Here is a 26902-nt window from a genome sequence, read left to right as displayed (position 1 = left end):
CACCTTCCTCTGGTCCCCGGGGTCGGGCAGCAGGTCACCGGGAGAGGCAGCCAGAGCAGAGCAGGAGACACGGCCGAAGGGGCACCCGGTGCCGTCGGAGGACGACGGTATTGGTTCGGGTCCCGTGCCGCGTCCCCGCTGTGTGCTGGGGACACCCTGGGCGGAGGCACGCGAGGCACGTGGGTGGAGGGACTGGCACCGAGTCTGAGTGTAAGTGAGGTGCAGTCGGTCCCCATGCGGTGCTTCCCTGCACGGAGCCCGTGCGGTGGAGACGCCCGGTGCCGCCCTGCCGGCCTCGGTTTCTTTCCCACGCAAAGGCTTTGTCAGAAACGTGGGAGTTTCCACGAAGACGGGGGACGGGGTGCCTGGGAGGATATCTGAAGGTCAGACCACCTGACTGGCTAGTTCATGAACAAGAGGGACCCAGGGACCGGTGACGGGAAAGAGGGGCCCTGGCCGTCTGGGGACGGGCCCTGAGGCAGGTGCAGGGGCCGGAGTGCTCTGCCCTTGAGCGGTGAGGTGGGGCCAGGCTTCCAGGCAGGACGTGGGAGGGGCCTGGGGTCTGGGGATGAGGCCGGAGTATTTGTGGGAGGGGTGTCACTCCACTAGGGCGGCCAGGACAGAGCGCCCCGGGCCGGGCAGCTTTGGCGGGCAGTTCTGGAGGCTGGCTGTCTGAGATCCAGGGGTGGGCGGGACTGGATCCCCGTGAGGGCTGTGGGGGAGGGATCTGTTTGTAGACAGCGTCACCCCCGCCGTGCGTGTCTTCCCACATGGTCCTCCTCGACACGGAGAGACCGTGTCCGAATCTCTCCCTACGAGGACACCAGGCAGGTTGCTTTACGGCCCACCCCAGTGACCTCATTTAACGCGATCACCTCTTCAGAGACCCCGTCTCCAAATACAGCCACATTCTGAGGTGCTGGCAGTTAGGACCCCAGCATGTCTTTTGGGGGACACCGTTCGCCCATAACGGGAGGTGCCCCAGTGGGCTCTGAGAGCAGCCAGGGGCCTCACGTGATGGCGGTGAGGTGCCGCAGTGCTGCAAGGTGCTTCCTCCCTTCCCCTCGTGGCCCTAAGCCACAGACAGCTCGGCCGTGGGCACCACAGGCTTGCAGCAGCAAAAGCACCGGGAGGGACAGGGTGTCAGACCCACCAGGGGTCCCCCTTCTTCGGGGGCGGGGCGCTAGAGCTGGGAGGAGGGTCTGGTTTGGGCTCCCAGTCCTTCCTGCCACACCGGAGGGAAGGCTGGCTGGCGTCCCCAGATGCCCCGGGTCGGCGTCTGTGGTGGCCGGCGGCCCCTGAGTTCCGTGTGAGGCCGCGTTTAGCTCAGTCGCCTGGCTGACTGCCCTCCCGACAGGCCGGCGGTCCGTCCTTGCCTTCCAGCCCTGAGGGGGTGACTCCACCCCACACCCCCACCTTGAGGAGGGGTGCGAACTCAGGAGGCAGCCACCTCGCCGTCAGGATCAAGTTGTGCAGATGCAGGCTTCCGGAACGATCTAGACTTATTATCTAGTGAAGGGGCTTAGAGACAGGCCCAGGCTTCCTTGCTCTGTCGGTGACGGCGTCTGAGCATTAGCGAGGGGGTACCAGGTACACGGGCCGGGGCGGCCGCCTGCCACAGGCCCCAGGGGCCGCTCCTGAGAAGCAGGTGGCCTCTTCTGAGGCCCGGGCGCGGGGGGCTCACCCAGGTGTCCTGTGGTCACGGTCACGGACGGGTGAAGGGCCGAGTTCCGGGCCTTTCCTCGTCTTCCTTTGTTGGATGCGCAAATCGGGGAGCAGCTTTATGGCCGAGGCCCGGGCCCTGCCCCCGTCGTCCTGAGCTGCAGGCCTTGAAGCCGCTTGGGCCCTTCCGGTCCTCAGTTTCCAGTGGGCCGGTGGCGCTGTGGCCGTAGCCAAGACGAGACGCAGACCAAGCGTTCAGGATGGAGTGTCTTCAAGTAACCCATCCAGGAGGAACCGTTTGGCTTAAAGCCTCGCGCGTAAGAAATGTAAACTTGTTCGAGAATGTTGGGTCGGGAGGCCGTTGAGAGACTTCATAATGTATCTCGTCACAGCGAGGTCGCGTGAGGCGGCACGGGAGATGCAAACCCAGCGGGGAAGACGGGAGGGAGTATGCTCCCTGGCCTCCCAGAGGAGGGTGGTGCCCCGCGTTTTGAGAGGGGACGGTGACAGAGGCTGTTGAGCAGTGAGGCGTTAGACCCCCTTGGCTGCATCTAAAAGAACGAAGTCATATTTAGAAAGTAGAACTTCACAATGTGCCAGAGTGCATAGCGCTCGCATATTTAAAGTCGGGTTTAAAAACGTAGAGACTGACTTAAATTCGCCCGGTGAGAAGTTAAGCCGGTTTTGTCGGGCGCACAAGCCAGCGGTCTTGGCGGCCTGAGTCGAGGGCTCCCCCGGCCGTGCTCCTGCCCCTCCAGTGGGAGGCCGAGGCCGGGGAGAGGCTGGGAGCGTGTGGGCCCAGTGGGAACGGGGCATCGCCCCACCCCCACCCTTCTGCAGGGGACCCCTGCCGCCTGTCCCCGAAGGCCTGTGATGCCGATGTCGGCGGCCTGTGGCTGGGGCGCAACGTCCAAGCAGACAGTCGGCACGGGGTACACTCGCGGGGTGGGAGGGAGGACCCCTGACCGCAGCGGGTGACGTTCCTGAGGGTGGAGTCTGGCCCCCAGGTGAAGTCGTGCATTTTGACCCCACTTCTCGGGTATCCGGGCCAGATCCTGACAGCCCGGCTGACCAGCAGCAGGGGAACATGCCGGAAGATGGCCAGCCTCAGCAGAGCCCCGGGCCAGGCTCACTTTCTGGTGCCCGAGAGCCCGGCACACAGCAGCTAGGACCCACCTAGGGTGGCTGCAGCAGGGACAGGTGGTGGCCGAGGCTCACAAAGAAGGGCAGTCATCGGAACGAGACCCCAGGACCACTACCAGCCCCACACCACGTCCATCAGCCCTTGTCAGGTCCCCCACTTAGCCCCAGGGACGCGGGCCGGGAGGCCAGCTGGACCCAGACAGGAGGGTGTGGTGCTGGCGATGGGGCCAAGGGGTGGGTGCAGCTCTCTGGGGGGGGGTTCTGCCGATGGACTTTTAGACCAGAGCCTCGGGGGGCAGACCAGGGACTGGCTCCTTACCTTCACAGCCGCGGGGGCTGTTGTGAAACAGGGGCAGGGGTGGAGTGGGGCCCCCGCCGCTCACAGCCCGAGGCCCGCCGGCAGGTGCAGGGGCGGAGCGGGGCCCCCACGCCGCGGAAGGAGCTGTGGTGCACACTGAGCCACCAGGCATGTCCCGTGTGGGTCTCCTCGCGTGAGCCCGCGGGAAAGGAGGCCGGGTTCGCGGTGCCGCTGGGGCAGGGGCGAGGGGAGGCTCCCAGACTCGACCACGGCAGTGGCTTTCCAGGCCGTCCCGCCGCACAGCAGTGAGCGCGTCTGAGCTGTCGTGAGTTGTACCTCGATAAGGCTGACTTTAACATCAGATTCTCGTACCTCGCGCCCTAGTGATGGAAACAGCAGGTCGGCCACAGAACCTAGGAATCTGCCTCAAAAAGTGTGACGGCTGAGGTGCCGATCTCTGAGCTGGCTTCCGGGGACCCTGGCCATTCTGGCCCACGTGGCCCGAATCTGAGATGGCGGGGGTGCGGGCAGAGCCGGGTCTGCTAGAGCGGTGGGGTGCGGAGAGCCTGCCACGGGCCGGGCTCGGTGCCGGGGGACGGACAGCCATGCCAGGTCTGGCCAAAGCCGTTGCCTCCGGGGCAAGGAAGAAGCGTGTGGTCAGGCCCGGCCGGTGTGTCTGAGACCGCTTTACCGAAGGGCCCCTGCCCGTGGGAGGAGCGTGGACCCGGCCTCACTGCCTGCTCTGGAATTGGGTCCTGCTCCTCCTCTCGCTGCGACCCTGAGCCAGGCACTGAGCCTGTCTGTGCTTCTGTTTGCTCAGAGGGGGGTTTGCAGTGACCCCTAGGAGGCAGTAAGACGCTTCTCAGGGGGGGCACTTCAGACACAATGGGCTGGGTGGGTCGGGATTGCTCGTGGGGCTGCGGGCGTCCGAAGGTCTGGCTGGAGCTGACAGTCAGCCTCCGCGTGCAGAGCCTGCCGCTCACATGTCCTCCTGGCAGGGCGGCCAGGTCCCCCGGAGCCAGCTATGTAAGGACCGGGGGCCGGGCAGAGTTGTGCTTTTATGACTCGGCCTTAAAAGTCACTGCACTTTATTTCTGGCCCAGTCGGTTTATTCTCTGGGGGTGGCCGGTTCCCGTGTGCCCGCGGGTGTGCTCAGCTTGTAAAGTGACGCAGGGCCTGCCCTGGAGGGTCGGGGAGCCCGGTGTGTGGCTCAGAGCCCCCTCCGCGCCCCACCCCCAAAGAGGGCGCGGGCGCCTTTCCCGCGGACCAGGTCTGCGGGTGCACCGGCCGCGGACAGCCCTGAGTTTGGGTCACGACTTCCTGCTTGGTTCTCTGCCCACAAGGGGGTCCCGGGGCAGCTCACGGGACAAGTTCAACCGAGAAATGTGAGCTTCTGTCTTCACCGTTGAAAATAAGAAATGCATGTGAAGAGGGGACAAAAACTGGTCAGGTTCCTGGGTGAGTCACCGCCTTTGTGTTAGAGCCAAAACAAAGGCTTTTAGCTTAAAAAGTACACCACTGTTTGGGAATCAGGAGGCATTAGTTACGGTATCGTGGATCTGTTTTCCTGGAGAGTTCGTGTGCAGTTTGACGACGGTAAACGCGTGGTAAAAAGTCTAAAATAAGAACTGTCTGTCATGCCCTTTCCTAGAGGGAATCACTGGTAATGCTCGGGGACATCGGTTCTAGTCTTTTCTGCCTCTCTTGTGTGCCCGGGGGTGTCCGCGTGTGGGCCTGTCGGGTGCGGGGTGGGGTCGCGGGGTGCGGCCCCCGTGAGCTGCCGGGGGTCGGGCCCCAGGTCGGGGCCGTGCCGTGAGCACCGCGGATCCGTCCCCGGGGCCTGCGGCCGCCAGGGCCCCCGCACCCTCCTGACCGCTGCCCCCTGTCCTTTGCAGGACGGCCGTTCTCGCTGAAGGACCCTGCACTCGCTACTGAGCGGCGACCATGGGCCCGCTCGCCTACCTGAAGACGCAGTTCGCGGTGCACCTCCTCATCGGGTTCGTGTTCGTGGTGAGCGGGCTGCTCATCAACTCCGTCCAGCTGTGCACGCTGGTCCTCTGGCCCCTGAGCAAGCAGCTGTACCGCCGGCTGAACTGCCGCCTCGCCTACTCCCTGTGGAGCCGTGAGTGTGGCCCGCGCCGCACGGCTGGGTGGGGGGTGACGGTGGGGGGGGTTCTTTCTGCCGGATGAACCCCACACACGCTGCTCCGTAACGGGCAGGGGCCCCCGGGGGTGGCGAAGGCTTCCGATGACGTGACCGGGAGGCGGGGGCCTGGCTGGCGACCCCCGGGCTGGGAATTGGGGGGTGGGGGGGTGCTCCAGGGTGCTCAGGGCTGGCTCCTGGCCAGGACACGAGCAGAAAGACGCTCCCCCGCCCCCCCCCCCTCAGACTCTTGGTCTGGCTGACCCAAGTGACGTTGCCGCACTTGACCGCTCGGACCCGCAGAGACCAGTTTCCTGAGGTTTAACGTGGGGTTTTGGATATTTGAGAACAAATGCAACTCGGCTCAGCAACCCCCAGCCCCGTCCCTGCCAGCACACGGGCCGGGGTCGGCTCCCGTGTGCTCCGCCAGCCCATCACCAGAGCGTCGTGAGGCAACCCTCGGGTGGCCTGTCCTCTCTGGAGCGTCTCTCTCTGGAAGAGAAGGGCTCCTGCCTGCGTCCTGGTTAAACAGACGCGTGTGGACGTGTGTGTCTGAGGCCTGTGTGCACATGTGCGTGTTCAGACCTCGACGACAAAGCCCACCGTTGACAGAGGTGAACGCCGCACGGGGGCCTGGGGTGGGGGGGAGCCAGGCACGTGTCAGGAGGGCAGCTCGCCAGCGGGCGTCCACAGCTCGAACAGCGGCAACTTCTGACTATTAATCCACAAAATAAGGAGATATCTGCAGAAGTACATACGTATAGACATTCTCGTCTTGTCATTTCTGTATTAGCGTAAAAGTGGCGGCAGCCGCAGTGCCCATGAGTGGAGGCCGGCTACGGTGAGTCCGCCTGGCACAGCCGTTACCGACAGGGGATCGTCTCTCGACTTGATAGAGAACCATCTTCAACGTCCTTTTTTCCTAAAGTCTACTCATGTATTTTGAGAGAGAGAGAGAGAGAGCGCAAGCATGCGCAAGGGGAGGGGTAGGCGGGGAGAGAGAGACAGAATCCCAAGCCGGCTCCACACCGTCAGCGCAGAGCCCGACGTGGCGCTCGAACTCATGAACTGTGAGATCGTGACCTGAGCCGCCACCAAGAGTCGGACGTTCGACCGACGGAGCCACCCTGGCGCTGCTTAAGACACACTTTTAAGCGCAAAGGGAAGGTCTCCCGCAAAGTACGTGGCATGCTGGTTGTTTTGAGGTGTGTGCACGTCTACACGGCCGTTCGTGCCCAGAGAGTCTCAAGGGGTCAACGGGAGACTGAGTGTCAGGGAGTGCAGGGAGGAGGGCCTTCTACTTTTTTCCTTTTTTGTTTTACTTATTTGCTGTTTATTTTGCCTTTTATTTTTTTTATGGTTTACGTTTATTTATTTACACGTCTGACTTTGTGCCGTTTCCATTTTTTTCGCGTAAGACCATGTTTCTTTTCCACTAAAGAGAGAGAAATAGCCACCGTGTGCCTGCCGTGTGGGGAATGGTGGGTCTCCACTCGCCTCCCGGTTCCGGGGCAGAGAAGGGAGCCCCGTCGAGGAGGCCGTGACCTCCCGCTGCCTCTGCCGAGGCCAGCACACCGGCCTGTGGCTTTCTCTTGCCTTATACACGTAACAGCTTCAGTGCCCAGGGTTTGGTTTCTTTTCTGGATGAGACACGATTTGTGTGTGGGGGTGGGGTGGGGGAGAACCAGAATTCCTCTGACGTGAAAAATACAATGAGTTGTTGATGAACGTAAGACGTGATGTGAGCACACACCCAAAGGGCAAATGCTAATCGATAAAAACAAAATTGTAGACTCCGCCTCCAGCAGGATCCCAAGGAGCTCAGTCCCGGAGAAAGCCGGCTGGGTTCACAGGAAGTAAGGGGACCTCTCAGCCCCGCCCCATCCACGCAGCAGAAAGCGGGGTGCTCAGTGAATCTCGAGGTTGCCTTCCAGGGGCCCCAGCTGGGCCCGCTGCAGGGGAGGAGGGACGCTGGGTCTAAACCAGGACCCGGAGCCGTGGCCGGCGGGGAGCAGGTTAGCAGCACCTCTTGGGATCAGTAGCTCCGAGTTAGGCCTGAGGAATCTGTCAAGACAGATAAGATGGGAATTCACGGTCCGGTCCGAGGAGAACAAAAGACTGGCAGACAGCGACAGGTGTGACAAAGAATCAAATAGAACTTCTATAAATAAAAACCGTAATTGTAGTTTTTAAAGTGAACGCTTAGAAGACGCGTGTTCCGTCACGTTGGACCCTGCTCACGAGGGAACGGGCACGCGGGGTGCACACGTGCGGCGGAGCCCCGCCAGGGAAGTGTGACACGGGAGCGACGAGAAGGAAGGGGGGACGCGCGGGTCTGTGGGGGGACACGGGGAGGCAGCGCCGGGGGCGGTGATGGCCGAGGACGCCCCCGGATGGACGGAGACGTGGTTCTATGGCTCTAGGGGGACAGCGCGTGCCCAGCAGGGAAATAAATAGAATCCACACGTGGGCCTGCCCCAGGGAAGTCACAGCCCACGGAGACAAAGGGCAGGCTGTACAAATACCCAGACAGGAAAGCCGGGCACCTGCCGGCTGGACAGATGGGCCTGGTCTCGGCCCAGCGGGGTCGAGTCAGGGGCTGGGAGGCCTTGACCCCGAGGGAGCCTCACCACCCTGGCCCAGCTGCCTGCACAAGTCAGGAACAGCCGGAGGCCAACGCACAGTGGCGGCCCTCACAGCCCACGGACAAGCACCTGAAAACTCTCTCTGGTGAGAATAAAGCTGACAGCACGACAGGCGCTGAGCTGCGAGAAAGAAGGAAGTCAGAGAAAACGGCAAGCAGGTACCTCTGAACGATCCTATTACATAGTGATGCCCGGTGTGTGAGGCTGAAACAGGGGTCCGGGTGGGGATGGGGGGCGCAGTGTTCCGGTCCGCCACCCCCACCAGCCCTCCATTCTCATATTTGCCAGGTAGAGAGCGGCCATGTCACCATTGGACTTGGCTAAGGGAGGGCAGGGTGGGAAACAGACATCAGACCAACCTCAGAACTATTAGAACAAGGTGGATTAAACAAGCAACCACAAATCCTTTTTTGCAAAACAAAGTAGCAGAGAGCGTGGAGAGGAGAAAACGTGCTGGAGGGGTGAAGCGGGCTGGGTGGGGCCCCTCACCCCCGCCCCCCCCCCCCCCCGGAAGCCCGGCCTTCTGCTGCTGAGTGCCAGGCCATGGGAGCCCCCAGGGCACCTGCTGAATTTGGGGGTGTTCTCCACGTTACCCTGAAATACAGGGGCAAGTCCTCCTCATGTTAGGGCCGCGTGGGAGGCTCCCCTACGTTCCGGGGGCGCACGGCGAGCCCTGGAATCTCAGTGCCCCCGAACCTGCCTTCTGTTCAACCGGACGTGTGGTCCTGTCCCCGCCCCGTCAGGCCTGGCGCCCTCCCGCTGACCACCGCGTTCCCAGCATGACTGTCGTCTGGCCACAGAGCTTAGGGGCACACGCGTGGAGACGCATGGCCTGTTCCGGGCCGACCCGGCCGAGACTGAAGCTTCCCGGCTGCAAAGGAGAAAACCGCCAGCCCCACAGCAGAAGCTGATGCAGGGAGCACGCGCGCAGCGATGTTCCTTGCGGGGCTGGGGTAAGCAGGGAACGCTCGCTCGCCGTGGAAGGGCAAGCATGTACCTGAACGGAGGAATCGCAAAAAGATTAGTGAGGGCTCAGGAGCCAACCAGCAGTACTGCTAATTCCAGATGCTCCCCAGCTCGGCCGGGACCACAGGCAGGGACCCTCCGCCCACCGAGGGCTGGCAGGAAAGAGCGGCCTTCCATCAGGCGACCCTCTGAAAGGGCCGATCTCCAGGACAGCGACAGGGGGCGGCCGGTGTCCATCCGTCTGGTCACTCCCGGGTCAGACCTCTCCCTCCATCAGAAAGGCGGAGGTCCCCAGTGCTGGCCACGGCGAGGGGCTGCGTTAGGAGGGGGAAGTCTGCCCTCCAGAGCACATCTGCTTGTGGGACGCCAACCGTGTCCTTGCGCGCAAACGCGGGTGCCACGTGCCCAGCCGCCCCCCACAGGGCTCTTCTGTGCATCCGGGCTGCTGCCCTGTGCTTCCCCTTGGCGGTCGTGGGGACCCGGAGAAGCCTTACGTGCGGTGGTGATGTGCTCGCGTCCCTCCGTTCTGATGCAGCGTGCCTACATTTGTGGCCGCCTTGAGATCCAACGCATGGCGGGACGTGGTCATCCTCTGCCTGCCTGCAGAGTGCGGCCGGGCCGGGCCTCGGTGTCCTCACCGCTGTCACCGGCCAGCACGAAGGGCCGGTGGCTGTTCTGAGCCCGCGCCGTGGTTTCCAATGGTGTGCTGTCCAGACCCGTCCTGGGAGGTAGTCATGGCCACAAGGGGTGTGTAGACATCATTATAAGTGCCAGCATGAGCGAGACACGTGTCGTCAAGCCTAAGCGAAGACACGGCTTTGAAAAAGATCCTTTTTAGAAAATTCCGCGTCTTGCGTCAGTCTTAGATGAGCACTGTCTTGCTCTGTTCCGGATGCCTCCGTGAAACGCAGCGATGGCCGGGAAAGCCGGCATTCGCGGGACGTTGACCGCGTGGCGGACCCCACAGCTGGCGCACTGCCCTCGCTGCCCTTGGCGTTTCTGAGTCCGGAGGTCGAGGCATCAGTGGCCCCTCTCAAGCTGACGATGAGGAAGCGTTGCAGAGTCTGCCCGCGCTCCCAGCGGCGGCGTCCACGGGAGTCGACAGCGGGACACCTTCAGTGTCCATCGATGGATAAGCGGATGGAGCAAATGTGGTCCGCGTACAGTGGAAAACAGAGGAGGAACTCCTGCCACGTGTGACCACACGCAGGCAAGTGCCGGACCTCGTGCTGAGCGAAATAAGCCGGTCACAGAAGAAGCACCGTCCGGCTCCGCTCATATGAGGGACCCAAGGTCGGCAAACCCTACAGGCCCACAGGGGCGTAGACTCTTGTGCGAGGTGAGAAGGTCCGAGAGGTCCGTGGTCACCAGCACCGTGCCCACGCGTAACGATGCTGGCTTGTGCGCTGAAGGTCTGTTAAGAGGGCAGACCCCAAGTCTTCTTACTAGAGTAATGGGAAACCGCTTCCTGGTGCCCTAGCCGATCGCTTTCGGAGCCACGGTCTCATCCACAGTCTCTCGTGGACCAGCGTGCACCTGGAACTTTGCCCAGGCCCTGCCGGACTGCTGCCATCGGCTAAATGACAATCGGCCGGAGAGGGAGGGGCAGGAGCAAGGCTCGTCACCTGGTGTGGGCGTCTGTGGGGTGCGGCTCTCTGGGGGTGGGGGGGCCAGGGGAGCCTGGTCCACAGGGGATGTGCTTCCAGATGCACAAGTGGCCTTGTGGCCTCCCTTCTTTCTTTCCTTTTCTTGTCAACAGCTTTACTGAGATAAAATTCACCCACTTAAAGTATACCGACCAGCGGTTTTGGGGTTCAGCCCAGAAAGGAACCCCGACCCACCAACGGTCACTCCCCTCGTCGCTGCGGTCAGTACGCTACTTTCTGTCCATGGATTTGCCCATTCTGGACATTCCTGCAGCAGGTGGTCCTTGAAGACAGACTCACGCTGAGCACGATGTTTTCAAGACCCGTCCACGGTGCAGCTGGATGACATTACCTGGTGCGGACAGACATCGTGTCCCATCCGTCCAGCAGTCTGGGCGCTCGGGTTGTTTCTGCCTTCTGGCTGTCACGAACAATGCGGCTGTGGGTGTGCGTGCACAGGCTTTTGCGTGGACATCTGCGTTCGTGTCCCCCGGGCAGATGCCCCGGGTGGGGTCGTTGGGTCTTCCCACCTGTCTGTTCCGAGATCGCGCCCAGTACTGTTCCAACCAGGGCAGCTGCACCGTTTTGCGTCCCCACCGGCACCGTGCGGGGCTCCAGTGTCTCCTGCCCTCGCCTACACTTGCCCCCGTCTGTGTGTGACCGTGGCCGTCCTGATGAGCGGGAAGGGATGTCTCACTGTGGCCCGGGTGTGCGTCTTCCTGATGACTGACGATTCTGAGTGTCTCCTTGTGTGCTCGTTGGCCACTTGTGAATAACCTTTGGAGAAGTGTGTGTTCGGATCCTTTGTCGTTCCACGCCCCTGCCTTTCTCCAGTGCAGTCTAATGTGGGATAGACGTGGCCACGACTGGTGGGTTCACGGGTGCTGAGTCAGCCTCTGACAGGTGGCCTCTTCTGTTGACCCCGCCTTGGGTGGCAGGGACTTCGGCTGGTGAGTTCAGGTATCATCCGAGGGGCATACTTCTCATCCAGCTCCCATCACGGAGGAAGGTGAGACCCTAGAGGCTGCACGATCGGGAGCGTGCCGGGGGCAGAACTTTTGAAGCCCCCACTTTAGGCCGGGCTGATGGGGACGCCCATCAGAAGGAGAAACCAGCCTCGGTTCTCTGCTTCTTGGGTGTTAACGTCACAAGCTGTAGCCCGTTGAGTCCTCCAGAGGCCCCTGTGAGGAAGCTACTGTTTTCTCCTGTCTGTAAATGGGGACACTGAGGCCTGGGAAGTCAGGCTTGGAGCCCAGTCTCCAGGCCCTGCCCTCCATCCTCAAGGGACGGTCCCCTCAGAAGACGGATGGGCTGGTACCGAGAAAGAACGGGGCTGCCCCGTGGAGACCCTGAGCCTGCAAGTCGGGCTTCCTGGTCTGTGAGGTCACCTTTTTGGGGATGCCTGGCCCGGTCGGTGGGCCCATGCTGGCTGGCAGTGGCTCAGCACAGCCACCCTGCTGACCACAGCAGTCCCGCAGCCGACTGTGCGCGTGCGCCCACCCCTCTCCCCTCCCAGTCGGCGGCTGCAATGTGATAGTTCCTCAAATCACAGCACGTGTGAGAATCACAACTGGACACGAAGACATTCCTCCAAAATTACTGGCTCCCTCTACTTCCGCTTTCTGGTTTGTCTTCTACCTGACTTACGTTTAAATTTTTTTAATGTTTGCTTATTTCTGAAAGAGAGAGAGAGAGACAGAGCGTGAGCAGGGGAGGGGCAGAGAGAGAGGGAGACACGGAATCGGAAGCAGGCTCCAGGCTCCGAGCTGTCGGCACAGAGCCCGACACAGAGCTCGAACTCACAGACCGTGAGATCGTGACCTGAGCCAAAGTCAGACGCTTAACCGATGAGCCACGCAGGCGCCCCTACCTGACTTTTGTTTAGAAAAGGTAATTATAATTTTGGAAAATCTAATTTATGAAACATAAACCTTCAAGACTCATTTCCAGCAGGAAATACCGCCCTGGATGGACATTCTGTAAACGCCCCCTGGGGCACAGGCTCGGCCTGTGCCCGCCCACAGTGGGGGCCCGGATCCGAGCACAGCCCCCTACCCGCTCACGCCGCTCCCGTGTGTCCGCAGAGTTGGTCATGCTTCTGGAGTGGTGGTCCTGCACGGAGTGCACGCTCTTCACTGACCAGGCCACAGTGGACCGTTTCGGCAAGGAGCACGTGGTCGTCATCCTCAACCACAACTTCGAAATCGACTTCCTCTGTGGGTGGACCATGTGCGAGCGGTTTGGCGTGCTGGGGGTGAGCCACACGGGGGTCCCAGGGAGGTGCTGGGGGTGAGGGATGGGGGGTCTTGGGAGGTGCTGGGGGTGAAAGGTGGGGGGTCCGGGGAGGTGCTGGGGGTGAGGGGTGGGGGGGTCCGGGAAGGTGCTGGGGGTGAGGGGTGGGGGTCCCCGGGGAGGTGCTGGGGGTGAGGGGTGGGGGGTCCGGGGAGGTGCTGGGGGTGAGGGGTGGGGGGGTCCGGGGAGGTGCTGGGGGTGAGGGGTAGGGGGTCCTGGGAGGTGCTGGGGGTGAGCCACACGGGGATCCTGGGCAAGTGCTGGGGGTGAAGGATGGAGGGGTCCAGGAGGTGCTGGGGGTGAGGGGTGGAGGGGTCTGGGGAGGTGCTAGGGGTGAGGGATGGGGGGGTCCTGGGAGGTGCTGGGGTGAGGGATGGGGGGTCCGGGGAGGTGTTGGGGGTGAGGGATCGGGGGTCCTAGGAGGTGCTGGGGGTGATAGGTGGGGGGTCCGGGGAGGTGCTGGGGGTGAGGGGTGGGGGGTCCTGGGAGGTGCTGGGGGTGAGCCACACGGGGATCCTGGGCAAGTGCTGGGGGTGAAGGATGGAGGGGTCCAGGAGGTGCTGGGGGTGAGGGGTGGAGGGGTCTGGGGAGGTGCTAGGGGTGAGGGATGGGAGGGTCCTGGGAGGTGCTGGGGTGAGGGATGGGGGGTCTTGGTAGGTGCTGGGGGTGAGGGATGGGGGTCCGGGGAGGTGCTGGGGTTCAGGGGTGGGGGTTCCTGGGAGGTGCTGGGGGTGAGGATGCAGGGGTCTGGGGAGGTGCTGGGGGTGAGGATGCAGGGGTCTGGAGAGTTGCTGGGGGTGAGGGGTTGGGGGTCCTGGGAGGTGCTGGGGTGAGGGATAGAGGGTCTCGGTAGGTGCTGGGGGTGAGGGATGGGGGGTCCGGGGAAGTGCTGGGGGTGAGGCATGGGGGGTCCGGGGAGGTGCTGGGGGTGAGGCATGGGGGGTCCGGGGGTTGCTGGGGGTGAGTGGTGGGGGGTCCGGGGAAATGCTGGGGGTGAGCCACGTGGGGGTCCCTGGTGTCTGGGTTTTCCTTCCCAGGAAAGGAAGTCCCCTGGTCCCTCTGCTCCCAGAGTCTGAGGTCCAGGCACCCACAGCTCCCCGGGGCTTGTCTTGAGCTCAGGTTTCTGACATTTCCTTGGGGAAGGCTTACCCAGAGTCCCTGCCAGCTGAGATGTGTCAGGTAAGGGCCCCGTGAGGCAGGCCGAGGAGCACGATGCAGAGAAAGCCACTGTGCCTGGCGGCCCCGGGTCTCCCTCAGGCAGCCCCAGGCCCGGCGGCCACGGCGGGCGCCCTCCCTCCGCCAGGCCCGCGCCCCAGCCTCCTCGCCTGTGGGACAGCGCGCCTGCGTGCTTGGGGTCACGCTGAAGCCGGCGGCCGGGCTCTGAGCCCGGCCTCCTCCCTGACGGCGAAGTCCCCAGACACCCAGCCGGTCCGGGGCGCCTGAGCGGGTTCTGACCCTCCTCACCTGCCCCCCCCCCCGCCCCCAGAGTTCCAAAGTCCTGGCGAAGAGGGAGCTGCTGTACGTCCCCCTCATCGGCTGGACGTGGTACTTCCTGGAGATCGTGTTCTGCAAGCGGAGGTGGGAGGAAGACCGGGACACCGTCATCCGGGGGCTGGAGCGCTTGGCGGACTACCCTGAGTACATGTGGGTGAGTGCCCGTCGGCCGCCCGTGCCCAGAACCCTCGCGGCCTGGGCCTGAGCCAGCCGCTGTCAGCCCACGGGCTCTCCTGCACCTGAACTTGCAGGCCGGGGCGTCCCTCCAGGGCCGCCGCCTCCACCCGCTGCAGCCCAGACGGGAGCCCCTTCCTGCGTCCCCAGCGGGGCCGCGGGACCAGAGCTGCCCTGAGGGCCCCTCAGGAGACTTCTCTGCGGGAGCAGCTTCGGGGCGGGGGGAGCCAGGTTGCGGTGCAAACCCCAGGGACCCCGTGGTTCTGGGGGATACATTTGTACCTTGGCCCCAAGAAGATCTACCCTGCTGTTCACAACATCCACCCTTCAGGCACCTGGGTTTGATGGGATGGCCATCTGAAATTACAGATATCAGTCGGTTTGAAGATGGTGTCTTTCTTTTTATTTTTTAAGTTTGTTTGTTTTTGAGAGAGAGAGCACCCGTGCGCACCTGTGTGAGTGTGCGTGTACTCTGAGCGGGGCAGGGAGAGAGAGAGAGCACGCGTGTGAGCAGGGGAAGGGCACAGAGAGAGAGAATCCCAAGTAGGCTCATGCACTGTCCGCACAGAGCCCGACGTGGGGCCGGAAACTCCTGAACCGTGAGATCATGACCTAAGCTGAGAACGAGAATTCAGACGCTTGACCAACTGGGCCCCCAGGCGCCCGAACGGCGTTTCTCTTTCTAATCTTTCTTTCCGGTCTCTGGCAGAGTAGTTCTTTGAGAAGCGGCTCCCCTCTTAGCATCTCTGACCCTCCCGTTAAGGCAGAGGGACGGAAGCCTGTTTTCCGCTCAGGGGGGCGGAAGGCGGCAGGGACACCTTCCTGCTTCCGGGAAGCCGCGTTCTGCATTCTTTGAGAACGAGTGAAATGCCGTTAGCCGTTGGGTGAGGGACTTTGTGTGGCTGGAGCGTGGATCGCAGCCCTGAACAGAACGGCGTTTTCAGCGATGCCACGTGCTGGTCGCTAGAGTGTTCCGTCAGTTTGACAGATTCGGTGACGCGCGCTTTGCGGGTGGGAACGTTCCCCGGGGCCTGTCGCCGGGGTGACCTCCGTCCCCGCTCTCGCTCGTGTCCTAGTTCCTCCTGTACTGCGAGGGCACGCGCTTCACGGAGAAGAAGCACCGCGTCAGCATGGAGGTGGCCGCCTCCAAGGGGCTGCCCGCCCTCAAGTACCACCTGCTGCCTCGAACCAAGGGCTTCACCACGGCGGTCCAGTGCCTCCGGGGGACAGGTAAGCGGCCGCCGCCTGCCCCGGGCTCTGCGAGCAGCAGGACGGGAGAGTGACCTGCCCCGAGCCACGCAAATGACGTGTGAGATACAGGCAGAGGCAAGTGGGTGGGGTTAACGCGTGCGAGGCTGTCGTGTCCTTTCTGACACGATGGAACGCTAGTTAGTGGGGAATCAGCAAAGCGATGAGAAAGTGTGCAACCGGAAACCTTACGAGGGGAACCGTATGTGTTCCTGATTAATCCCAACGGAGGCAAGATCAAAGAGAGGGGACAAAGAGCAGAGCAAGTAGGAGGCAGCCAGACAGTAAATTTGGACACGAACGGTCAGTAACTAACTGCACTCGACCCGCGTACCCACGTGGCAGGAAGGTGAGCCTGCGGTGGGGCGCAGGACCGTGCGGGGCGGGTTCGGGGTTGTGCGGGTGCTGAGCTGCGCGCGCGTGCCGGGCGGCGTGGGCACGATGCTGTGGTGCAGGGGTGGGCGCTGAGGGATGTGGGGGCGGAGTGATGCGGGCGCAGGGGCAGGTGCGGGTGCGCTGCGGCCCTGGCCCAGGGCTCACCCCCACCTCTCCCTACAGTCGCAGCCGTGTATGACGTCACGCTGAATTTCCGCGGAAACAAGAACCCGTCTTTGCTGGGGATCCTCTACGGGAAGAAGTACGAGGCAGACATGTGCGTGAGGTGAGCTGGGAGGGTCCCCGCCAGTGGCAGCCACCCCCTGCCCCCCGCCCACCTCCCCAGCCCCTGGCACTGGGCCCTCCCTGCGCCCAGTGGAGGCAGCCTTCTCCCCAGGACTGCAGATGTGGGGACAGACACAAGCACCCCTCCTGCAGGGTGGAGGGGTGGGTGCGTGGGTAAAGGCAGAATGTTCTGGAAGCTCTGGGGGAGCAGCAACCCCTTCTTTTTAAAAGGGGTTGAGTGAGGTTCAGCTTGGACAGTGACCAGGCTTGCTCCCGACAGAAGGGTGAGCTGTCCCAGCTCAAGGGGCCGATGCTCTTAGTGGGGACTGTGAGGCCAGCTCGAGCGTGATTCCATGCGTGCCCTCCTGCTCCGCTTTCTGTCCGAATATCCCCGGGGAGACTTGTCCGTCCCTCCGTCCCTTCAAATGCCCGGGAGGGCAGGACCTTCCCCGGCGTGTGGGCGGGTCCCGTGGAGCCGTTAGCTCCTGTGTCTGACACCCGCCGGCACCGGCTGGGTGTCTAGCCGGTCACGCTGGCCCTCGTCAGAGGCCCCCGTCCGGTGAGTGTGGAGAACGTGAGCAGGTACATGTTTGAAACGACAACACCTAGTCTCCCCACCAGGAGTAACTTTGTGAATGTGAAGAGTAAGCCGGGAGGCTTTTTCCTTCTGAAGTTTGCGGCAGACTGGCTCGAAGTAGGTGTAAGGCCTCGTTGCATCCTGGGGTGGGGAGAGAGCCCGGGATCCTTGCCCTTAGGCCTCTAGAACCACCAGGGACTGCGTGGCTGATCTGGGGCTGACCTGACCCTGGCCGTGATTCTGACCAGAACACATGCCGTGGTCCGGGGCAGTGACAACAGTGGACAACAGGGCTCTGTGTCCTCCCTCACCTAGCCGGTCCCCGGGGAGTCAGGGGTGCGTCTCGGCCACCGGGGTCCGAGCTGGCGGGTGAAGGAGCTGGGGCAACTCTGCGGTCCAGCCCCAGGCCGGTGCCCACGGCCGCCGCACCGGTCGCCTCTCCGAGTGGACGGTGCCCCCCGCCCCCCACCAGCAGGAGGAGACCCGTTGCTTCCTCTGTTCGTCGTGCCCTTTATTGCAGAAGGCGTGGAGTTATATTTTACCTAATCTTGTAATGGATGTGTGCTTAGAGCTTCTAAAGGCTTCAACTTCCTGTTTTGTGATACTTGCCATGGGGGTATTTTGAATAAAAGCATGTAAAACATGCTTATAATCCAGCCAAAGTTCTCCTGGCCCGAGGGGGCTTTCCCCTTTGACCCCGCCTCCTGTCCCCTCCCGGTGAAGTTGCCCTGGGGGCAAGGTCAGGGGCATTTGGTGGTGGTGGCCCGAGCTCCCGGTGCTGGCCCGGCCCTTGGGGCAGAAGCCTTGAAGAGGCTTGAGTCGACGCCAGGAGATAGGTGCCCGTCTTTATCTTTATTTCATACTGCACGTGGCCGCCTTGTGATAGAACGTGGCTGCGGCATCCACTCTGGGATGTGGATGTACAGCCAGGGAGGGCAGTCGAGTGAGTTTGAAGCCCTGAGCAGCCATCCCTCTGTAGACAGCCCCCTTCTGAACTTCGTGTCCTCACCTGTGACACACCAGTTCCCAAGAACTTTGGGGGTCCACAGAGCCACCCAGAGGCTGCGTGTCGTGCGGCCCCCGCGTCACTCCCATGTCTGACAGCACATGTGCTTATAAAACTTTGCCGTTTTCCTTTCAAATACGGGGAAGATCGGGAGGTCTAATCCGCAGAAGCAAAGTTCTCCATTTTCTTAGAGACAGGGTTAGGATGCCTTCAGCCACAGAGATTCTCCCAGGGCCGCCCTTACTCTGGCCTGCTGGGTGGGCCCCGGCGCCCCCTGCTGGCGATCTCAGGTGCCGCGGCTTCCGTGGGTCCCCGTCCTTGCCCCGGTTCCCCTCCCCAGATGGACACCCGGGCTCCAGGGCCGGTAATGCGGCTGCTGATCACTTTCGTAAATAAGTTCGTGTCTTCACTGGAGTCAGCTGTCTGTGAGTGAAGATTGAAGTCCTGAATCTCTATCGCTTTTCGTATTTGGAGCACGTAGCTTTCGTTTGTGAAATACATAATTTTCTTGGCCTAGTGGAAGACACTCTCAGTTCTGACTATTTCCAAAGAACGAACCATTAAGACCCAAACTCCTGCTGCAGCCCACAAATGCCCGCCCTCCACAGTGGGAACGGGGCACGATCTGCTCAGGAGAACCCCTCGTGAGAGTCGCTGGCTTTGCCTCGAAGGTGAATGGTCTCCCGGCCCTCCCTCCGGGGCCCCCGCGGTCCCGCAGGGCTCCAGGCGCTCCACTGTGCCCGGGTGGACGCCTTCGACATTTGTGTCTTTTTAGGAATTGAGAGTGAGGCGTGACCAGAAAAGGCGGGGGGAGGGGGCAGAGAATAACCGAGCTGTGCCACGATTATGTCCCCTTTTCTGGGCGATGCCATCCAACAGTGAGCCACTTTGCTCTCGATCTTAACAAAACAGGAGATTCCCTCTGGAAGAGATCCCACTGGATGAAAAGGAAGCAGCTCAGTGGCTCCACAAACTGTACCAGGAGAAGGTAACTCAGCTTTCCTCCCGGGGGGCTGGTGAAGAGGTCTCGAAGGGGCGGCTCGCAGGGCAGGTGGGACCTTCCGGAGACGGGGGCGGGGCGTCTGCAGTCCTCGAACACTCCTACCTTCTTTATTCTTTCCATTTTCTTGTGAGAAATCAACACGCTGGAGACGAGTGTAAAGGGTGTAAAGGATAACACGGTGCTTCTACAACCGCGGCTGGTTAACGTTCTGTCACATTTGTTTCCTTTTTTGGTGTAAAAGAAGGTATCGATCTGTAGCCTCCACATATATATATGGTGTGTGTGTGTGTGTGTGTGTGTGTGTGTGTGTGTGCGCGCGCGCGCACGTGTGCACGCCACAGGTGACATGAGGTTATCCTTATGCCACCCACCCCGGTCCTTCCCTCTCCATTCCCCGGTAGCACGCCCTGCCCTGAACGCCCTGCCAGCTTGGTTTCCGTACGTGGGCAGGACGTTAGATCTTCATCTTCAGCATCGTGGGAGGCTTAGAGAATGAGAAAGTCCTTTCTGCATGCAACAAGTACCCTTTTAAAGGCACTGACGAGCTCTTAAGAAAATCTGGGAAATCTCTAAGGGTCAAAAAAGGAGGTTGAGCTGAAAAGCAGGTGGCGAGCCTGTGATCCAGGAATGCCAGGCTCCAGCAGCGGGTTTTGCGAGTCCCCTTAACCTGGAGTCTTGATTTTTAGCACCTACCCGGAACAGAAGATCAGGGTTTGATCTCATGCCAGGTCCCTGAGATCCTGAGATCCAGGCCTCAGGACCCTCCGAGAGTTTTCCCTCGCACAGTGAACTGAAAGAAACCTACTTTCCAGCACAGGGAAATGGCTCTGACGCTCCCCCTTCTCCTCTTGGTCTGAACAAGGGCTCCCTGATAACACGTAACCACAGGTCTGCCCTCGAACGGCTATGCTAGCAACACAGCTCAAGGAGAATAGAACCAAAATATCAACACAAGTGGTTCTGGCAAATCACTAGAGTTCCTGAGAGAAGCCCACGCAGGACCGGAGGGACGTTCCTCCAAACCTCAGCTGCTCACGATCTCCACGGGGAAAATTCTGTCGGGGAGGAGCTCATAACCAGACCATGTGGGCAGGGCGCACAAAGAACCGAAGAGGTAAACTCTCCAAAAACTGCAGCCAGTGGAACTGTCAGAGACTAAAATCAGTGCGTCCGAAGCGATGCGGCACAAAGAAGGAACTGAAAAGAAAAGGGAAGGATCTGCAGAAAAAAAGGCAGATTTAAGAAAAACCGAGTCGAATTTATAGGCAGGAAAAATCTAGCTGTTGACAGTAAAATCTTAATTAATAGATTGAACAGCAGATTTGATACAGCTGAAGACACAATTAGTGAAGTGGAAGATGGAGAAGAAATTCCTGGGCAGGTAGCAGGAGGGAGTGCAAACATAAAAGGAAGTACAGAAAACACGGAGGGCAAAGTGAGAGGTCCAGAAAAGAACTGCTGGTGGGTAAGAGACAGGAGTGGTGAGGAGCAGGGGTCAGAAGACCGCCGTCAAGCTTCTAGCACTCGTCAGGTTCAAGAGCCACAAGTCTGGAACAGGGTAAGTGAAAAGATATCCACTCCCCAATTATCACTGAAATTGCAGGACACCAAAGACAACCAGGAGCTCTTAGAACAACCAGAGAGAAAAGACCGATTCCCCGGGAGGGAATGACCGTCACGTTGACATTAGACACACGTCTTACTATGTATCACAACCTCTTCTGAATGTCTTACGCGCGTTTTGTCCTCACAGTAACCGCACACAGCACTCTGGCAGGTGCATACATTATACGTGAATACACGTAGAAAAACAGAGAGCACACACAAAATAGAACAAAGAAAATAATAAAAACAGCATACGTCATTGTGATGGAAAGCAAAGCCACAGGAGTGAGTCAGATGTACCGCATGCTTTTCCTGTGAAAATATTAATGATCTAGAAATCCCCGGGCAAGACCGACCAGTCAGAAGCGTAATTGCATCAGTAGAGACAGAAAGGTGAGCTGACCAGAGAGCAGAGGACAATGGTGAGAGCAGCATCTCTCACTTAATGCCCATACATTTGAAAACTCAGACGGAACGCGGGATTTCCAAGAACACAGCTCTCTCCCGAAGAGAAACGCAGCCTACGTGCAGAATCCGTACGGCGTGTGTGTCTCGGGTCGGTGGAAAGGCAGACCTGGCACTCGCCAGCTGGAAGCGGGGAATGCGTCCCTGAATCTAGGTCCGCATCAAAGAGTTTGAAACTCTTGCCACAGACATTTGTGAGCAACGGCATTTGCGCAGCGCGAGATGAGCCATGACCTGGTGGCGCGTTACCGGGAAATAGGGACCCCGTGTGTACGCTTCCATTTGCTGCGATTCCATCCCCGTGAACGAACTGCGGACCATCAACACGGCTACACCTTGGGGATGTGGTGTACGGAGACAGCCGGCCGCGGTGTGTGGGGGACGTATGACGCCCCTCACAGGAGGCTGCCAGCGCGTCTCGCACGCGTGCCCGTTGAGCGTGTGTGTGATCGGTGTGGGGGGAGCATGGTGACCCCGGAGGGGACGGAGCGGGGGCCTCCTCTCCGGCTCCCAGGTGTACCTCCCCAGATCACCTGGTGCAAATCCACCAAGCGACAAGTTTTGACATCCGTGACTTTTTGGGGTATTTTTATATTATCTGCCATGTTTTTCTCGAGTATCGAGACATATGCTAATACGGTAGGCTCGGCTGTCCTTCCTGTCACATGTATTTTACGGTAAGGACCGCATACCGTGTGCTGTCTGTTTTTTCTTTCTCCGGTCACCATCGTTTTTATGTCTGTCAGCGTTGACGTACGCAGATTTAATTCACTCCTTTTCTTTTAGAAGATCTTTAAAAAAAAAATTTTCTTTTTAATTTAATAAATTCCACCCCCGACGTGGGGCTCGAACTCACGACCCCAAGATCAGGAGTCCCACTCCAATGACCGGGCCAGCCGGGCACCCCGGTTCACTCCGCTTAAATGCCCTCTTCTGGCATTGTGCCACGGGTGACGGCCTGTTGTCCCCTCTGCGGACAGTCAGGTCGTGTCCCGCTCTGTGCTGCGCGTTTCTTGGAGACACGGACTCGTGCTGTCACCGTTGGCATAGCCTACTCACTTTGCGGAAGGTTTCTAAGCTGTGCTTCGAGGAGACGCCCAGTTCACGCTGAGCGTGAGAGGCCCCTTGCCCCCCGGGTCGTGTGAGTAGAGGGTCCGGCTGGCCCCCTGAGCGACCAGACTCAGCACTTGGATCCCGATGCCACAAACAGCCTCCGAGAGACATTGACACCTTACACGGCTACCTCCGGTCATAACCTAGGAACGGACCACGCTCTCACCAGCGGAGTACAGAGGTCGTGCCCCGCGGCTTCCCCATTCTGCAGATGTGGAGACGGGGCTGCGGGTGCCAGGCGGAGCCGTCCCTGGGCCTCCCTGCCTCCTGCCCTCACGCCGTCTGCGCGCCTGCTGCACGGTCAGGAAGTGGTACCCTGAGGCCAGCGCTCCTGCCTCCTGGCCACCCGAGCCCTCCTAGAATGTGCGCTCTGGGCCCGTGGCCCCGGGGCCCCTCCGCCGCCAGGCTTCGGGGGGATGAGGTCAGGGGTCTGCAGGCGTTGGCGGTTGGGATCCTGGGCAGCGCCAGCATGTTGAGCTGAGGTTTGCAAGGAAGGGAGCAGGCGGGGCGGGGGAGGGTCGGGAGGAGAGGGCACGAGCTCCGAGAGCCAGCTCCAAGAGGCCGCCTCGGCGGGTCGGGCCCAGCATGTCGTCTCAGTGAGACACACCCAATGTGACCGAGTCTGAATGCTCCCGTGTGCCGTGGGTGAGTGCCGTTCCCCCTGAAATGCGGGCCAGGGCCACACGCCGAGTGCATGTGCACACTGGCACACGCTTCCCGCCGGGGGGCCCCGTTCAGAACGGTGCGAGGAGCGGGTGTGTACGTGCCGCGGGGGCCGCGAGCACCGGGCTTTTGTACAGGTCCACCCTCAGGACAGCGGGCGGGCTTGGCCGCCTCCCTCCCCCTCCCCCACCCCTGCAAGCAGGATCCTGCCACCACTCCCGGGTGGGTGTCTACCCGGGGTGGGCCTGAGCCCTCCCGGTTAGACAGGGCAGTGGGCGGGACCAGCAGCCCCGAGAGGAGCCACGCCCCCTCCCCGGGGAAGCAGACAGGTGCCTGCAGGAAAGGATGCCCCTGACGGGAAGAGCCCCTCCCCTGGGAGACCTGGGGGCAGGGGGATGCGTTGTGGCAGGTGCACGACTGGGCTCCGGGCAGGTCAAGGCCGTGCCCCACCCGCCCCGCCTTCAGAAGGTAGCAGGAGGCGATGAGGTCAAGGCGGAGGTGACTGCCTGTGCCTGGCTGGCTTTGAGCTTTGACACAAGCAGCCGAGGGGCTCCGCAAAGGACACACCGTCCCGCATCTGCCGCGCACTCACGGCTCGCCGCTTTCTTTACGCGGAACTGTTTTAGACTGAGTCCGTTTCCGTGGTCAGTACAGCAGCCACTGTCGTTGACTCTTTCAGGACGCGTTGCAGGAGATGTATAACCAGAAGGGCGTGTTTCCAGGAGAGCAGTTCAAACCTGCCCGAAGGCCGTGGACGCTTCTGAATTTCCTCTTCTGGGCCACGGTCCTGCTGTCTCCTCTTTTCAGCTGCGTCTTCGGCGTCTTTGCGAGCGGTTCCCCCCTCCTGATCCTGACGTTCCTGGGGTTTGTGGGGGCAGGTAACGCACGCGAATGATAGCACAGCTCAGGGTCAGGGATCTTCTGAGCGCCAGCCGCAGAGCTCCGCAGGGAGCTGGGTGCGCCTGGAGCCCTTTTGGCCTCGGAGAGCGGGCTCTGTCCGCTGAGCCACAGGGTCGTGGAGACCACAGCCCGGTCCCGGGGCCACGTGCTCTCGTGGCATCCTGTGCTGAACTGGGCAGGCGCCTGTGGGGAGTCCCTGAGCTGCTCTGTCTGCGTTCGGGTTTGGGGGGCTTGGGGGGCTTGATGGTCTGAGGGTCTCTGAGGACATGGTCATTACTGTCCCGAACAGAATCGTGGGCGCTCAGGACTCCCCGGGTATCCTTGTCGGAGGGACGGGCACCCAGTCTGCCCCTGGGCACCTCACAGGGCAGTGCAGCCCCCACCAGGCCCCCACCCACCTCCTGTCGCTGGAGGAGCGGAGGCCATCACCCCCCCAGACGGGCTGAGCACGGCAGTGGGAGGGGCCGGGGGAGGGGAGAGGGCTGGCCTGCCATCCCCTCGGGACCCTGCCCAGTAGCGAGTTCCCTCGTGGGAAGGCCAAGCCATCGGTCTGACCTTGCCTCTTTCCTATTTCAAAGCTTCCTTTGGAGTCCGCCGGCTAATAGGAGTAACTGAAATAGAAAAAGGCTCTAGCTACGGAAACCAAGAATTTAAGAAAAAGGAGTGACTCCTGGCTGTGGTTGCGCACACGTAACCCGACGGCGGTGTCCAGTTAACTCAAAAACAGAACCACACACCCAGGTCGGAGGAAAAGACACTTAGAAACTATTTTTCTTATTAACTGGTGACTAATCTCAACCAATAAACCTTGAGCCAAGAGCAAAGCCGTCGGAAGGCCTGCGGACGAAGACGCCAGCGGCACCCCGGGCGGGGTCCCAGGGTCCCACGAGCCAGGCTCCGAGGGCGCCGTGCGTGCGGGCCCACCGCTGCGGGGGGCCGGGTCCCACCCCACCGCGACCTCGCGAGAATTCTGCCTGCCAGAGGGAGACTTCGGCCGCTTTCTCTTCTTAAACTTAGATCCATTTTTGGTTTTTACCAGTTATTTTGGGAACTCCCCCTGCCCCCCCCCCGCCTCCTCCCCTGACCCCAGCAAACCCTCCCCGGCCCTCCCGGGAACGAGGACATGTCAGCCCCCAGGCCCACAAAGCACCTGCCCGTCCTGTCTTCACACACGGGTGTTCTCGGGTGACCAGGGCGGGCCGAGCGCCAGGTGGCCGGGCAGGTGCCCCTGAGCTGGCGGTGGGGACGCCCCACCCCGGCTGCCTGGCTCCTCCCTGAGCCTGTGTGGAAGCACTTTACATCCGTTTCTAAAGTGATCCGCCCCCTGAGACCTCTGTCCCTCTTTTTCCCTGCTCAGTCCTCGGCCCCTCTACTGGGCCGCACCCCTGCCGCCAGCCCCGGGGACAGCTGCCCTGCAGCCCACGGGCTTCTTGGATGTTGGTTTCAAAGAACGCCCCCACCGGGCCTCCTCTCTTCTGGAGGCGGTTGGAGACTGTTCCCTGGGAGCTCGTCGGCTCCTCGGGGTTTTATTTTTACTGTTGGTCTGTTCATGGCTCTCGTCTCCCTCAGAAGTAGAGGTGGTGGCCCCCCCTCCCTTCCCCGAGCAGGTGCCTGGGTGCCCGGGGCGGGGGTGGGCACCTCCTTGCGCAGGCTTCACCGGGGAGCCTGGGAGCACTGCCCCGCCTCAGCTCCCCCTGCTGGGGGGTGTCTGCCAGGGTCCCGACTTCGCGGCGAGCCCTGGGCGTGGGGCGCCCCAGCAGGCCTCTCCCCAGGCTCGGCTCCAGCATCCCGCTGTCCACCCGCTTGCATCAGCCTTCTTTCTTAAACCTCCCGCGTGCTGTTTTCAACTCACACCCCCCTCGCCTTTTTTTTTTTCCCCCTCTTTTTAGCCAAGGAAGGAAAAGTAACGGGTGTTAGCCCTGGTGCACTGGAGCCAGCGTGCCGAATAGAGGCAGGTTGGATTTTCTAGGAGAAAAGGTGGAGGAAAGAGGCATGGAGAAAATACAGACTACATTGGACAGGTGCCTCTGCATCAGCCCTAAGTGTGTATTCTGGGAGGCTCTCTGGGGGCGGCACGCGGTCTCTAGGACGAGGACGCTGCTGGGGTCTGTGTGAGAGCACCCCGCCCTCCCCCCGCTGCAGGGGGGGCCACCTCGGGTTAGTCTGCTCTCCTGTGGCATGCTGCTCCCGGCTTCCGTGTTTGTGTCCTGTGCTAACTCACTAACACCTAAAGCATCTTGAGAACGGTGGGAGGGCACCCCTGCGTGCATGCGGGCCCTAGAAGGCCCAGGTTTAGGTCTCGTACCTTGTAATTCGTGGTTCTCCTTGGCCAGAGAAGTTCTCTCCGCCTGAAATGACTACGTACCGGGCACCCTCCTCCCGGAGCCACTGGAGGGGCCGTGCGGGGTCCGGGTACGATGGAGGCTGAGGGCGGGCGTAGGTCTTAAGTCTCGGTGATTCCCTTCTGATCTAACACAGATGAGCCCGTGCATTTGGTGCCCAGACCTTGAGAGCAAGCAAACCTCACCATGGACGTTTGGGGGGGGTTGTTTTTTGTTTTTCTGTTTTTTGTTTCTTTTTGGAGGGGGAATGGATTTTGCTTTACGTCCGCTTTAGAAGGAGAGGGAGAGGGGGCTCCTTTAATTTTCAAAATTAATAAATCGCAGAATAGTGCTTTTCTTCTTTTCTTTTCCTTCACTCCCACAACTCAGCATCGTTGGTGGCTGACGTCACGTCCACGTGGAGGCCACGTGTTTGGACGGTGCCAGCCGGCCGCGGCGGGGGGTGGCTCAGGGCCCGGACTCTGGCGCCCTCCGCGCGGGGCGGTGGGCCGCGCGGGGCGGTGGGGAGCGTGGGCGACGTGGGCAGACCCCCTCTGCCGGGCCAGCTTGCCGCTCCGTACGCCTCCGGAGCCCTCGCCCCCCCTCGCCGGAGGCGCGGCGGGAGGTCCCCCGCGAGCACCCCACGGGCTGAGCTCCAAGCCTGGGGACCGCGGGCGGCTTGCCTCTCAGGCACCAGGTGCCGCGTCTGGTCCGCCCCGCCCGGCGAGTGGAGTTTGGGTTGTGGGCGCCCCCCCGCCCCGTGTCCAGCTGGGGAGAGGACCACAGATTCTTTGCCCGCCACCCCCCCCCCCCCCCACCGAGTTCCAGGGGCTTCTAAGGTGCCTGTGGCACTTCCTGGTGACTCTGTGGCAGCTAGC

At 61.4% G+C, this 26902-nt stretch overlaps 1 protein-coding gene across 8 annotated transcripts in view; it reads left to right on the top strand.

The window, feature by feature from the left end:
* The window catches only part of AGPAT3 (1-acylglycerol-3-phosphate O-acyltransferase 3), an 81147-nt gene extending 54771 nt beyond the window's left edge, over positions 1 to 26376 (top strand). For 7 of the 8 annotated variants that reach the window (XR_006584741.1, XR_006584745.1, XR_006584742.1 and 4 more), the window contains exons 2-11: positions 4999 to 5225; positions 12588 to 12757; positions 14282 to 14443; positions 15540 to 15693; positions 16270 to 16372; positions 16993 to 17065; positions 18472 to 18625; positions 18867 to 18942; positions 23483 to 23681; positions 24282 to 26376. Coding sequence is in view for 1 of the 8 variants with exons in the window: in XM_003991359.6 (XP_003991408.1) it covers positions 5048 to 5225; positions 12588 to 12757; positions 14282 to 14443; positions 15540 to 15693; positions 16270 to 16372; positions 18867 to 18942; positions 23483 to 23681; positions 24282 to 24370 (1131 nt within the window). In the remaining 7 variants the exon portion in view is untranslated. The remainder of the gene's footprint in view (positions 1 to 4998; positions 5226 to 12587; positions 12758 to 14281; positions 14444 to 15539; positions 15694 to 16269; positions 16373 to 16992; positions 17066 to 18471; positions 18626 to 18866; positions 18943 to 23482; positions 23682 to 24281) is intronic. The other variant, XM_003991359.6, reaches the window with a different exon arrangement.
* The last annotated feature ends 526 nt before the right edge of the window (positions 26377 to 26902 follow it).

The sequence above is a fragment of the Felis catus genome, chromosome C2, assembly GCF_018350175.1.
Source record: "Felis catus isolate Fca126 chromosome C2, F.catus_Fca126_mat1.0, whole genome shotgun sequence".
Classification (NCBI taxonomy): domain Eukaryota; kingdom Metazoa; phylum Chordata; class Mammalia; order Carnivora; family Felidae; genus Felis; species Felis catus.
This window is presented reverse-complemented; position numbering and strand designations above follow the sequence as displayed.